General features: G+C 34.8%; 1 protein-coding gene across 2 annotated transcripts in view; it reads right to left on the bottom strand.

Annotated features, from left to right (window-relative positions):
* Positions 1-1,640: 1,640 nt before the first annotated feature.
* Positions 1,641-14,116, bottom strand: part of LOC149802553 (protein CLEC16A-like) — a 175,278-nt gene continuing 162,802 nt past the window's right edge. For both annotated transcript variants that reach the window (XM_089951800.1, XM_089951799.1), the window contains exon 23: positions 1,641-13,077. In XM_089951800.1, the coding sequence (XP_089807926.1) occupies positions 11,930-13,077 (1,148 nt within the window). In that variant the 3' untranslated portion in view covers positions 1,641-11,929. The remainder of the gene's footprint in view (positions 13,078-14,116) is intronic.

Genomic DNA, 14,116 nt, shown 5'->3' on the forward strand with positions numbered 1-14,116 from the left:
CTAGACATCACAAGAAATATAGTCAAAATCCATTGCTGATATGACCATCTTCTGAGGAGTAGTAATACGATTTTCAAGCTGGCCACTGTAGTGGCCAAATTATTCCTGTGATTGATACTACTTATGATGAAGTAGACGTACAGAGTCATCTGGTGAAAATCAATCTGACTTTCCATTCAGGATGACTGAAGATAATTTTCAAGATCTCTGCTACAGCAGCCATACTGGTCATCAGATCAGAACAATTTTCATTCAGGACCAACTAGGCATCATAAATCATTTGGTTAAAACCCCTTGTTGATACGACAATCCATTCAAAAGGAGTAGTGATAAGATTTTCAAGCAGGCATTTCATTTAGAACCAATCAGATCTTGTAAGTAGTCTTCTCTTCAAAAACCACATGCCAATCTTACTTTCAATTCAGGAGGAGAAGCGATAAAAAGACTTTCATGATGGCTGCCGTGGAGGCCAAACTGGACGTCAGTTTGGCACCATGTTTATGTATGACCATCTAGACATAAAAAAATTATTTTAATGAAAACCCCATGCTGAAACGACAATCCATTCAGTTGTGGCTAAACTGGATTTCTGATCACCAATTTTAATTTGGACCAATAAAACCTTGGGGTCAATGTGTGTGTGTGAGTACAGTTTCATGACAATCCTCCAAATAGTTTAGGAGGAGTACAGTTGTTGTTGTTGTAGGGGTTAATGCCATTTTTCAGCACATGATACGCTATACACGGCGGCCAGTATTAATGGTGGAGGAAGACCCCGGGAAAAGAAGCTACTGACAAGTTTTCTCACATACCCACAATGGCCGAGACTCGAACCCACGCAGAGCTGAGATGGTAGTGATCCGTAACAGAGAGCACTTTAGACCACTCGGGGCCCCCGAGGAGTACAGTAGTTATAACTGGTGCTAACAGACTGGTGATGGACAACAGACCAACCCTTAAATTATCCTGGTCTATGACAAGTAGATTTGTGTGTGTGATTTGGATTTTTTTTTAAAACGTAGCTTTAACAATGTTTCAGTAATATCGCTACATTGTTACAATTTATAGTGGTCTAGCACTGGGGGCATCATGCCGCAGACATGTAGCATGATGTCCCACCCAGTCACATTATCCTGACACCAGGCCGACCAGTCCTACCACAAACCTCTTAATGCTGAGCGCCAAGCGAGGCAGCTGTTAATACCATTTTTTAAAAAAAAGTCTTTGCTATGACTCGGCCGGGGATCGAACCCACGACCTCCCGCGTCCGAGGCGGACGCTCTAACCACTAGGCCACCGGAGCGGTATGACATGTAGAACTAATGATGGCAATTTTAGGATTGTTCATTCAGCAATAAATACAATTTTACAGTTGATCAAGCAAACTGCTGAAGCAGATACAACTTTTAAATTATTTGATTTATCATCTATGAACTTATACAAGAGATGGCTAAATTTTGCAAAGCCTGAAGATGTTAGTGAATGAAGAGGAGACAAATACAGATAGCTTCAATTCATGTTCATCTTTTCATCTAACAGTGAAAATGTTTTCACTGATCTAACTGTATACAAGCCAGTGAACATTGGTTTAAATAAATCTACTAAAGAAGATATAAAAAAACCACAATAAAAAGCAAAACTTTCAAAGGTGGCTGACTTTATTATTGGGATTATAAAGCAGATTTGTTACAAATTCCTTTTTAATATTTTACCAATGTAGTACACTGTTAAACCACCTTTAACAGTAGTCATAGCTGTTAGAATAAAAATGATAATAAAACATCAATATATGTTCATTTTGATATTCTTTATTATTTCTCCTATCTTTTTATATATTTTACTGTTATTTACCTGACAGATAATGCAAACAGAAGTAATCCCACCTTAAATGGTAGAAACTCAGTAAAATATCCCATCTGACGTCATCTTACATTTCTACTTATTTGCTGAAATCATTAACTAGTAAACCCCACCTTAAATGTGAGAAACTCCGTAAAATATCCCATCTGATGTCATCTTTCATTTCTACTTATTTGTTGAAATTGTCAACTAGTAAAAATACTCACCAGAGTAGTAACTACTGTGATTAAGACATCTGATAAAAATATTTTAGATGACTCTGTTCATGAATATTTAATCTTTGTTTGCTTTCTGTCCAATTGTTCAAATCCTAGTCAGTTAATGTTTACTCAGTTATTTCTTTGTATACACCTTTAGTAACATTTATTTTCAGCTTTTACTTATATTCTGTAATCAGATGGATACAAATAAAAGAACCCACCCAGATCAGAGCTTTTCAACTGCTGTAGTTTGTTTCTGAGTGAAACACTTTACTTCAATTGCTTTGCTACATCATAACATTTCAAGCACCAATCAATCAATAAATCAAATTCTGCAAGCTAGATGACACTTATAATTGGTTTCCTATGCATTTATAAACTTTGCAACTGTTGGTTACTGTGTAGATCACATATTCACATCTTCTAAGGCTTGTTTTTATGTAATTGTTGGTACAGATTACATTTCAGCTTCTAAAGCATATATAGTTCTTTGAAAAAAGAAGTTAGGTGGAACCTGCTTGCATGAATGCATGTTCAAAGTATTCTTATACATATCAGGAGTTAGGCATGGGTAAATTTCAAACCAACAACAGTACTTGTATGTTGTAGGAATAACTGTGAGGCATCTGATAGTGCTGTGACATGCCTGCATCAGGTATTGTGTCCTTGAAATAAATTGTCCTTCACTTTATCTGCTGTTGTTTATATTAGCAAAAGTGTAATTTCCTATCATAATTTTGTATTTACGAGACAGGAAATGAAATCAACAAATGTATTTTGTGTCTCTGAAATAAAATCCTTCCATGTATACACAATTAATCCCCACTGTAGACCAAGGTCTTTAAAGGATTAAAAATGACTACATTAAATACCAGTAAATAAATATTGATAATAAAATGGTTCAAGTAAACATATCCAAATGACCTACAAATTCATTTAAGAAATGACCCCTGTAGCAATTACACACTGTATTGCTATGGCTCAACACATGCAGTATAAAACTGATTTGTAAGCTTCACGAATCCTTTAACACATGAAGTTTAATTATTAAAGTTACAAATAATACTGAATCGAAAGATATAAATAAAAGAACTACATCTTCAATTCTCTTTACAAACAGTATCAAAACACACAAGAAAAGTGCATGAATACATTCAAAGTTCCATTCTGATGCTGAGAACAAATACCTTTTGGCTTTCTGTATCACATAATGCCATTTTAACCAATCTAAATACTTGAAATGCTTGTTACAAAGGCTTTTTACAAAATTTTAATTACAGGTTCATCTCATTCAAAATTAATTAAAAAATCTGAAGATGTGTACATGTCTGAAATTAAATCCATTTACTTGTTTGAAACTATACAAATCTATGTAAATGAAAATCTACATCCACTGATACATTTGAAGCTCGGCACAAATCCATGCACATGTCTGATGTTGGATAATACAAATGTATGTACATGCCTGAAGTTGTATACAAAATATTACAATACAAATATTGCACTTGCCAAAATTGTTTTCCACATCATAACATGATAAAAACAAGAATTCATGCTTGCTTCCCTCTTGTTAAAAAACAATAATAAATGGTGAAACAAACTACCCAGCTGCACACTTCTCAATTATATAGATTATACTGCAGTTCACTGTAAATCTGGAGAATGTACTCTAATCAAAGACATCACTGTTATGTTTGACCTAAAACATACAGATTTATAGTTATTATTTTGGATGGGTACAAGGAAAACTAAAACCTTAGAACAGGCCTTTTCTTCCAAAGGTTTACAAAAACTGGTAATTTCAAATTTTCCAGAGTAAACAGTTCTGGGGATGATTGGGGAAGTTGTAAATGTTAACTAGAGAAGGAACAAAGAGACTTAAGAAAGCAGCATCTGGGGCAGCATTCATGAACTTTGACATATCAGCCCAGTTTCACTGTCAGTGAAGAGTCAGAATTTAGCCAACTGGGGAGTTTTGTGAAAGATAAACATTAGCTTGTGAATTTATGCATGTATTAATCATTCTGCAATGAGATCACACAGACATCCCTTCCATTAATCATTCTGCAATGAGATCACACAGACATCCCTTCCATTAATCATTCTGTAATGAGATCACACAGACATCCCTTCCATTAATCATTCTGCAATGAGATCACACAGACATCCCTTCCATTAATCATTCTGCAATGAGATCACACAGACATCCCTTCCATTAATAATTATGCAATGAAATTACACAGACATCCCTTCCATTAATCATTTTGCAATGAGATCACACAGACATCCCTTCCATAAACTGCTGATGAAAAAGTCTCCTGCCATTATAAAGTCATTATTGTTTAAAACATCTGCAAATTCAAATAGAGTGAACATTTTATACATACATTGATAAATATATTACAGGAATGATCATGAAGAAATCTTGTTAAGGAAAAGGTAATTCTGAGTGAGCTTTAATTCTCATAAATTACAAGTATGCCCCTCTCAAATGGAATATTTTCCAAACATCTTACATTTGGTGATGAGAATGTAAAACTCATACAGAGATTTTTCTCAGTATGTAAAAGATCGACACTGGAAGTTTATTCACATCACCCTGTACAAAAGGAACCCTTCTACAATGCAAGGTGCTACAACATGATTCCTGAATTGACTCAAAACAACAGTCAAGCTGAGAAACAGAAACAAATTTAGTTTAGTTTGATTAACTCATTGCTTACAGACAATTAGTGCTCATTCTGCATAATTATTAATATTCATCAAGCATGGGTCAAATCTTAATCCCGACTGTTACATAAATTGGCAGGTAGCAGAATGATTACTTTATATCTGACTGGCAATTAATTTACATCATCCCTCCTCCCCTCATAATTTTTATTCATCCTCACTATTCTGAATTGTGGTTGGTACACAACATGATTGGTTCTTAAGGACTTCCAACTACCATGTTATAACAGGTTTCCAATGCCCTTTATTTGCCTCTAAAGCTTCTATTAGACTGGACAAACTCCATGTAAACATGGACTCAAACCAGTCTTAAGTAGCACCTGTCTTGGTCTTCCTAAGACTAATCATTGCTTCATAATGTTCATTTATCTAGGTTCACACAATCTTTGCTAGCCATGGTTCCAATAACCCTATTTACACCTTAATTTTAATTCTGATTGGATATGGTGGCTTACTGCTGCAGCCAATGAAATTCACAGATCCGAAGCACAGAAATATCTGCTCAATATGCCAAGGTGTAGATAGCATTATCGGACTCTTGGCTAGCAAAGATGGGTTCACACTATTATACAATTCTTAGAAGCCCCATTTCAAACAGTGACATTTTTTAAAACAATATGATTTGCTTGGAAATCTTTGTCAGGGACTTTAATTTCACTCTTACTACAAATCGCATGATTAGACCAAGCAGCTGCAATAAAAGGAATGTGAATCACAAGAGCTACATATTGGCTATTATTTGGGTGAATTTATCATTTTATTTTATAATGTAGCATCTCAATTATTTATGAAGAAATCTTTTACAATTCTGGCAAAATAAGCAACAATATAAACCTGTCTGACACTTGTCAGTTAAGGAATTCTTATGGCAAAATTTGAAATATTTAGCATTTACAGAAATATCATTTCAAAATTATCTGATGAGGGATATCATAAATTGAAAAAAAAATCATCACCTGAATGTAGAATAAAGAAAAAGAACCTTTTATGATGATTCTTACAGACCCGTGAATTTATAGCAATTTTATGAGATCTTCATTTTGCCTGCATTTCATTTACAGACTTGCATTTCTGTGCATTCTGGATTTCATCTGCTTTCCATTTATGTTTGCTTTCCAGCTTTCATTTAATTTTTCACTTTAATGCTTCCATTCAACATTTCCCTTTGCTTTGTTCATTTACAATACATTCCTCAAAATTGGGATTTAAGTTTTGGGATAGCAATGAACAGACAGAACTAACATGTTTGTAACTTGCCTTATTAAAGTGTGCTTTTAGGTTACCAGTCTTTATATTGTGCTTTTAGGTTACCAGTCTTTATATTGTACTTTTATATTACCAGTCAGTATATTGCATTTTTATGTTACCAGTCAGTATATTGTGCTTTTAGGTTAGGTGGCGCTATACAGTTTCGCATTTTGCATAGGGTTAGGAATTTAAAGAAAAAGAATGTCCCCGGCTTTCCTCACTGGTTATACTGGCTATTTAAAAAAGACCTTGTATATCTTAGGTATAATGCAAAGAACCTTTAATTCCCTTTATTTTGGTGTATGATTGATGGGTGTACTATGGGTTATAGAGTATACAGCTTGGCCTTACTTCAAATGTGCACCTTTCAAAAAAGTGCTAGCTCTACTTGGTCATTTTCACTTCCTGAACTTCAGAGGTCATTTGTATAAAAAAGAGCCGATAACTTTTTTTACATTTTATATATTTGGTAATTCATTCATTGCACTTTCAGAAGCTGGTATTGTCTAGTCTGGCAAAATTCATTTTCCCTATTTTAATAGCTGCTATGTATAGTGTACTTTAGACTAATTCAGACTGATTTTTTAACACAAGGGAGCAGTCATTTTAGTTAGCAGTGTGCTTAAATCATGTAAAATTTCCAAAAGTACAATATCCAAAAGAAATATCATCCACATTACATTAATGTAGCATAGAGGTATGCAAACATTCTCTCCACTGTGCATGTTTTAAATGCGAACTACTTCACCTTACATACATCACTCTCTCAAAAGTACTTATTATCTGGTGAGCGCCACCATAAAGAAGATGTAGGTATTATTTTTTATGATTTAATTATGTTTATATGGCTGAAACATTTAAGTCGCAAGCATCAAAACAATCCTTATGAATAATTCTCCTGCTTTTTTCCCCACAGAACAGTATTTATGAGTGTCAGAGTCTCTAACAAGTCCAGCCTCCCCCCCCCATGATAAAAGTGAGCGATTTTAAGAATGCACATTACATTTTGTAAACATAGCAACCAATGTTATGCTGAATGATAGGAACATGAAACTAGCCAGAATTATTTCTGAGATATCAACAAAGAATTTTACAATTAGAAAAGGGAGGTAACTCATCAGCTTCATAAAGGTCAAAGGTCAAAGTGTAAAATATTTGCCTATTGTTTAATATGGAAGAAGCGAATTCACTTTCTCATCATTTATTTTTTTATTTCATTGCAAATAAATGAAAAGAAACATTTTCACCATATATTCCTGTCACTTATTGCAACAGTTTTAAATTTAAGTTGACTCTATTCCTATATTCTAAGTCTTCTAATTTCCCCATAATTAAGGTCACTACTCACACAAACATACCTCAGGGCAAATTATGTAAGCAAGAGAAAAATGATCATAATTAGCTTATTTTCATGCTTAAACGCAATATGAATGTACCATTTTATTCAGAACATCATACATAATTATATGAAAATAAAAAAAAATAATTGCAAACATTTTTTTATTTTCTTTAAGGTGGCGCTATACAGTTTCGCATTTTGCATAGGGTTAGGAATTTAAAGAAAAAGAATGTCCCCGGCTTTCCTCACTGGTTATACTGGCTATTTAAAAAAGACCTTGTATATCTTAGGTATAATGCAAAGAACCTTTAATTCCCTTTATTTTGGTGTATGATTGATGGGTGTACTATGGGTTATAGAGTATACAGCTTGGCCTTACTTCAAATGTGCACCTTTCAAAAAAGTGCTAGCTCTACTTGGTCATTTTCACTTCCTGAACTTCAGAGGTCATTTGTATAAAAAAGAGCCGATAACTTTTTTTACATTTTATATATTTGGTAATTCATTCATTGCACTTTCAGAAGCTGGTATTGTCTAGTCTGGCAAAATTCATTTTCCCTATTTTAATAGCTGCTATGTATAGTGTACTTTAGACTAATTCAGACTGATTTTTTAACACAAGGGAGCAGTCATTTTAGTTAGCAGTGTGCTTAAATCATGTAAAATTTCCAAAAGTACAATATCCAAAAGAAATATCATCCACATTACATTAATGTAGCATAGAGGTATGCAAACATTCTCTCCACTGTGCATGTTTTAAATGCGAACTACTTCACCTTACATACATCACTCTCTCAAAAGTACTTATTATCTGGTGAGCGCCACCATACCAGCCTATATATTGTGCTTTTAGGTTACCAGTCAGTATATTGAATTTTTATGTTACCAGTCAGTATATTGTACTTTTATGTTACCAGTCAGTATATTGTATTTTTATGTTACCAGTCAGTATATTGTGCTTTTAGGTTACCAGTCTGTATATTGTGCTTTTAGGTTACCAGTCAGTATATTGTGCTTTTAGGTTACCAGTCTGCATATTGTACTTTTAGGCTAGTAGTCTGCATATTGTGCTTTTAGGCTACCAGTCTACATATTGTGCTTTTAGGCTACTAGTCTGCATATTGTGCTTTTAGGCTACCAGTCTGCATATTGTGCTTTTAGGTTACCAGTCTGTATATTGTACTTTTAGGTTACCAGTCTGTATATTGTGCTTTTAGGTTACCAGTCTGTATATTGTGCTTTTAGGTTACCAGTCAGTATATTGTATTTTTAGGTTACCAGTCTGTATATTGTGCTTTAGGTTACCAGTCTGTATATTGTGCTTTTAGGTTACCAGTCAGTATATTGTATTTTTAGGTTACCAGTCTGTAAATTGTGCTTTAGGTTACCAGTCTGTATATTGTGCTTTTAGGTTACCAGTCAGTATATTGTGCTTTTAGGTTACTAGTCTGCATATTGTGCTTTAGGTTACCAGTCTGTATATTGTGCTTTTAGGTTACCAGTCAGTATATTGTATTTTTAGGTTACCAGTCTGTAAATTGTGCTTTAGGTTACCAGTCTGTATATTGTGCTTTTAGGTTACCAGTCAGTATATTGTGCTTTTAGGTTACTAGTCTGCATATTGTGCTTTAGGTTACCAGTCTGCATATTGTGCTTTTAGGTTACCAGTCAGCATATTCTAATTCCTATTTCATTTCACTTAGAGCAGGATTTGTACATATGCAACCTCTGGTGATGATATTATGACACATGTTGTGAAAATCTGTGGCTCAGTGCAAAGAATATGATCCTCGATTATCAATTATCATTCTGTAATTGTGGTCTCTGTTTTCTTCCAATTGTATTCATCCTTTTGTTTCCATTCATTCTACATTTCAGACTCATTTTACTGGTAAAATAACCCATTTCAGGGTCTGTAACAACAGATGGCTATGTCTTTGTCCAGCCCTTTCAACACATTGGCTTGTTCAATAAAACAAAGAGGGAAAGATTGCAGTCCATTCTTTTCACAGGTTTGTCTTTGTAAGCCATTCTGAACAAAAGCTGAGACAAATCAAGTAAAGGTTTTATTAGTTATATAATTGGATAGATTGGTCACCCATCCATATGACTGCAGTGATGGTGATGAGCCACAGCCAAAAAGATGGAGTTGAGACAGTGTTAACTACTAACAGCAACACATTCATATCTTCATGACTATGAGTACTGGATAATCAGTGTTATCTGTGACTAAATCTCAATATTTATTAATTTTTTTTACTGATTCAGGCACAAGAAGGCCACAAAGTATTGTTGTAAAAATGTGCCCTTGATCAAAGGCCAGAAACCTTAAGTGTGTATGTAAATGACTGAATTGTCTTAGCTTTATAATGATTCATTTAAAACATGAAGAAAATCCATCAGGGGATTTATAAATTACAATGAAACAAAAAATCAAAAGAAAATCCATCAAAGGATTTAGGTAATATAAGCCAACCAAAATAATAATGCAAATTTTCTTGGACAGTGCCCTTGACCCAAGGTCAAAGGAGCAAATGTATGTCACAAAATGAATTGTCTCAGCTTCATAATGAAGATCCATCAATGGGGTTAGGAAATACAGCTCTCCTTGTTAGAATGCCCTCATTATAACATGAATCTGGATATAAATTATAGTGCATATCTGGATATAACATGGTAATGTTATGGCTCCCCATGCCCAAAATTATAAACATTTAACGACAATTATAAAAATACAAATATCTGAAAGTGATCATTCATCATGTGAAAATCTAATGTCAAAATTGGTGTACCTGAACTGAACACTGCCAGGATGTGATTTTACAATCAGCATTCAACCAATACCCTCACGAGCCATTACTGTAATTACTCTGTGTCAGCTGTAGCATTTAGTGACAGTATACAGGACAGGAACAATTGTCTTAAGCATTTTGCTACTTCAGAATACTGACTTAAATATAATACACCGAACATGCAGGTAGATCTTAGGCATGCAGCTACTAATTCTTTCCCTAATCTGTAGTTGGTCAATTAACAATGGCCAACGATGAGCTTGACTTTGTATTTGTTCCTAAAAGGCAGCAAGTGAAACAATTACACCTCCCTTTATTGTAAAATCATACTGATTAACAAGTGAACAGAAACAAAACTGAGATTGCTCAAAACATATGGTTTTATAATTGAAAGTTATCATTTCCTTTAAAATTGTACTTTAGTCCTACCAAAAGAGGAATCACATGTATGCTGATCTATCAAATATATATGACAAAATGGGTTAAACAAATGCTACATAAAGCATGGTATTACATTTTTATCTTTTTTCAATACATTATTTCCCATACTAAATGCACAAATACCTTGATGTGGATAAATATATTTTATTTATAAAAGCTAACATTATTATCATACATTTGACTGGTGTTTTGTTTAGCCCCCCTAACCATGCCACACACATTCATGCATCATTATTCTCCCAATACAGGGGTTCAGTACATAACACATCTGGCAGTTATGGAACCCTAGTACTGCTTTACAATAACAGAACTATACAAGCAAAAAAAAAAACCAACTTAAAACAAAACCTTCTGATTGTAACCTAGACTACAGGGCAAAAAGGGACAGATATGTGCATCAATGAATTAACTGTCTTTGTTTCATAATGATTCATGCCAAGTATGATGAGAAACTACCAAGAGGTTTAGAGAACATAAGCAAATAAGAAAATTTTAAGCCAAACTGTAACATAAATTTTGTTACCTTGATTTCAAGGTAAAAGTGGTATGTAAGAGAGCTGTTTTAGCTTTATGATGATTCATGCCAGAGGCTCTGTTTAAGGGTATAGGAAATACATGCAAACAAAAACTTTAAATAAACACCCAAAAAATACTGTTGATGCTGATGGTACAGGAGACATGACTATTGTGTCTCACTTTCTACTGATGTGGGCTAAACAAAAATGATAAGATATTCCAGTTTTCAAATGAGACTCGATTCAAACAAATGTCAACTATGGCAATCTATCCTAATTGAGGATATTGTGATTATTAGTGTAAACCTAGATTAATACATTGACTAAGCTTAAGAGATACAGATACTGTGGCTTCTTCAGACAGGTGGTTACTTAACAGAGCCAACCTTTTTGGAGGATTTGACTATTTTTTTGAAAATGTTTACATGAAATGATATTTGACTAGAATAAAGTCCCAATAAATAATATATTTTACTGTAAACATTTTTAATTGCATCTCCATTAAGGCTACATAAAGATCCTAGCAGGAATGTTTAGAAAGCACATTCCATGACAACAGTTTGGATTCAAATATGAAATGTTATCACAAAACAGGGAACAAATTACATCAATAATCTTCAGTTAAAAAAAACCCCACAAAACCCCAAACCAATTCAATTTTTCTGCGACTGAATTGTAACACTTTTTATATTATCCACTGACGAAAGGTATATTCATTAATCAACAAACCACACAGGCTGAAAGTGCACTGCAACAATGTTAATTTTACTCACTGACAGGGACCATCCTGTTTTCATAAAAAAACTACTGATGAAAGAGCAATTCTGACTCTGTTACTCTATTAGCATCATCTACATCTGAGTATTTATAGTGTTCCTGCACCATCTGAGCTAACTTTCTCAGCTGCTGAGTGGCTGTGCTAACCTGAAAGTCAAGTTGGGATACAGACTGAACACTCATGCTAGCAGATGCCATTTCAGCTTGGCCAGATTTGTTTGTGCTAAAGTTTGGTTGTTCTGGAAGGTCAGCATTGCTTTTACTTGAGTTTGAGCATTCTCCTTCATTGCTGGTAGTGGACATGCTGATAACACTTTGAATTTTCTCTACCCCAGCTGGAGGGATCAGTTTGGGTGTGTCAAGGATTGGAACCAGACTAGAGTTTGGAGTCTCTTCTCCTGGTGATGCAAGGGACAATGCAGGAGACATGGCTGGCATTAGAGTTTTGGGGGACTCTGAGCTCTCCTTGCCTTTTGGTTTGTGTCTATGATTATAATGAGGTCTACTTGCCGATGCATTAAAAGGCTGCTTTGATCGAGATGGGCTTGCAGATCGTGGTAGAGGATTACTCTCACTATGCGTCCTACCCACAGGAGTTCCACTGCGGCTTCGAACAGTCCGTGGTGCTTCTGTTATCAGTGAGTGTGATCTGCCCCTTTCTTTCTCTGAGTTTTCATCATGCTCATGGTTAGGACTCTGGGATTGACTGCGGGAATGTGCCTCTAGTTCCCTCTGAAGACGAGCCTGTTCTAATTTAATCCGAGCTCTTTTCTTCGCTTTTTTCTTTTTAGAAAGGTCTTCCAGTGGAATGTCTTGTCCCTGAGTACCACTGTCGGAAGAGGCCGGACTTCGACGACTGGGTGTTGGTGGAGTTGGATACTGATTTAACTTCTGAAAAGCCATCTCTGATGTGGCTTCCTCGGCTATTTCTACATCTCCAAACATGGTGCTATCAGTGTTTCCAGATCCAGCACTAGAATTGTAATCCTGGTTTTGAACTTGATCTTGGTGGATGGTTATCTCAGACTGCTGGCGTAAGACATTTAGGTTGTTGACTCGCCCAGTGTGTTGTGCAGTCTGGCTTTGTAAATGCAGAGTAACGTCACTAGTGGATGGTGCTGCACTGGCTGTTCGTTGTTGTACTATGTTAGAAACTCTAACAGGATGACTCCGTCCTGAAATTAACCCAAATAGTATGTGCAAATAACAATGATTATATCAGAATATTTGACACCCTCTATCATATTTTACCAAGAACAATTACTGGATAAGAGTAACACAAGAAATGGGGAAGCATAATGTAATCAATGATTAAATAAAATAGCTTGCTTTTACAAAGCGTTTGGTAATCCCCAACAGCCACTGTAGACATTAATTATCATCCAGAAATAGATTCTGAATATTAAGTTGATCTTGACAATAGTTGCTGGTCCCTCTTCTAAGTAAAGTTTTACTGGTTTTTTTAAAAATCTTTAAATGTTTAGAACTTTTACTTAGCACCATACAGCCAGCACTGTGCTGTTAAAACATACATATGTATCCAAATATACTACAACAAGGCATAAAGACATAATAAGATAAAAGAATATTCTTTTTAATCTTTTTTTATGATATGAAAGTAAAAAATGACCTGATTAATATTTGTTAAAATCTTTGATCTTAAATTCTGCTTTCGAAGCTACGATCAGCACATGCCTGTAAAAGCTAGGTTTTAATGGGTGAATGTCACAGGTTGAGGAACCATAGAGTGACAGCCAGTTTTTCAAACATAGTTCATGCATCAGTAATTATATTGATTAGGCATGAGAACTAGGGCTTCACATGAAAAGCATGCAGTGTGTAGTTCATTCACCTAAACCCTATAATCATTCTCATGTACAATACACAATATACAGCAACCTGTTGTGGGTAACATACAACATATTGTAATTTATATGGAAATTTTGCCCTTGAATGAAATGTTAATTCCTGCTTCCAACTCATTGGTGTGAAAGATCCTTCTATGTGGGATATGACCTAAATAGCATGGAAACAGCCATGCATGCATGAGTATAATACAAGCGTTAAACAAATGTTAGAAAATTATAAACTGAAGGTCACAGTAACCTCTGTTGTTTATAAGGGTGTAGTACTAATAGAGATGTTGATGTTGATGTTGTGGGGTTTAACGCCATTTTTCAGCACACGATAGGCTATACATGGCAGCCAGTATTA

Source organism: Sinohyriopsis cumingii, chromosome 3 (assembly GCF_028554795.1).
Source record: "Sinohyriopsis cumingii isolate HCF-2022 chromosome 3, ASM2855479v2, whole genome shotgun sequence".
Classification (NCBI taxonomy): domain Eukaryota; kingdom Metazoa; phylum Mollusca; class Bivalvia; order Unionida; family Unionidae; genus Sinohyriopsis; species Sinohyriopsis cumingii.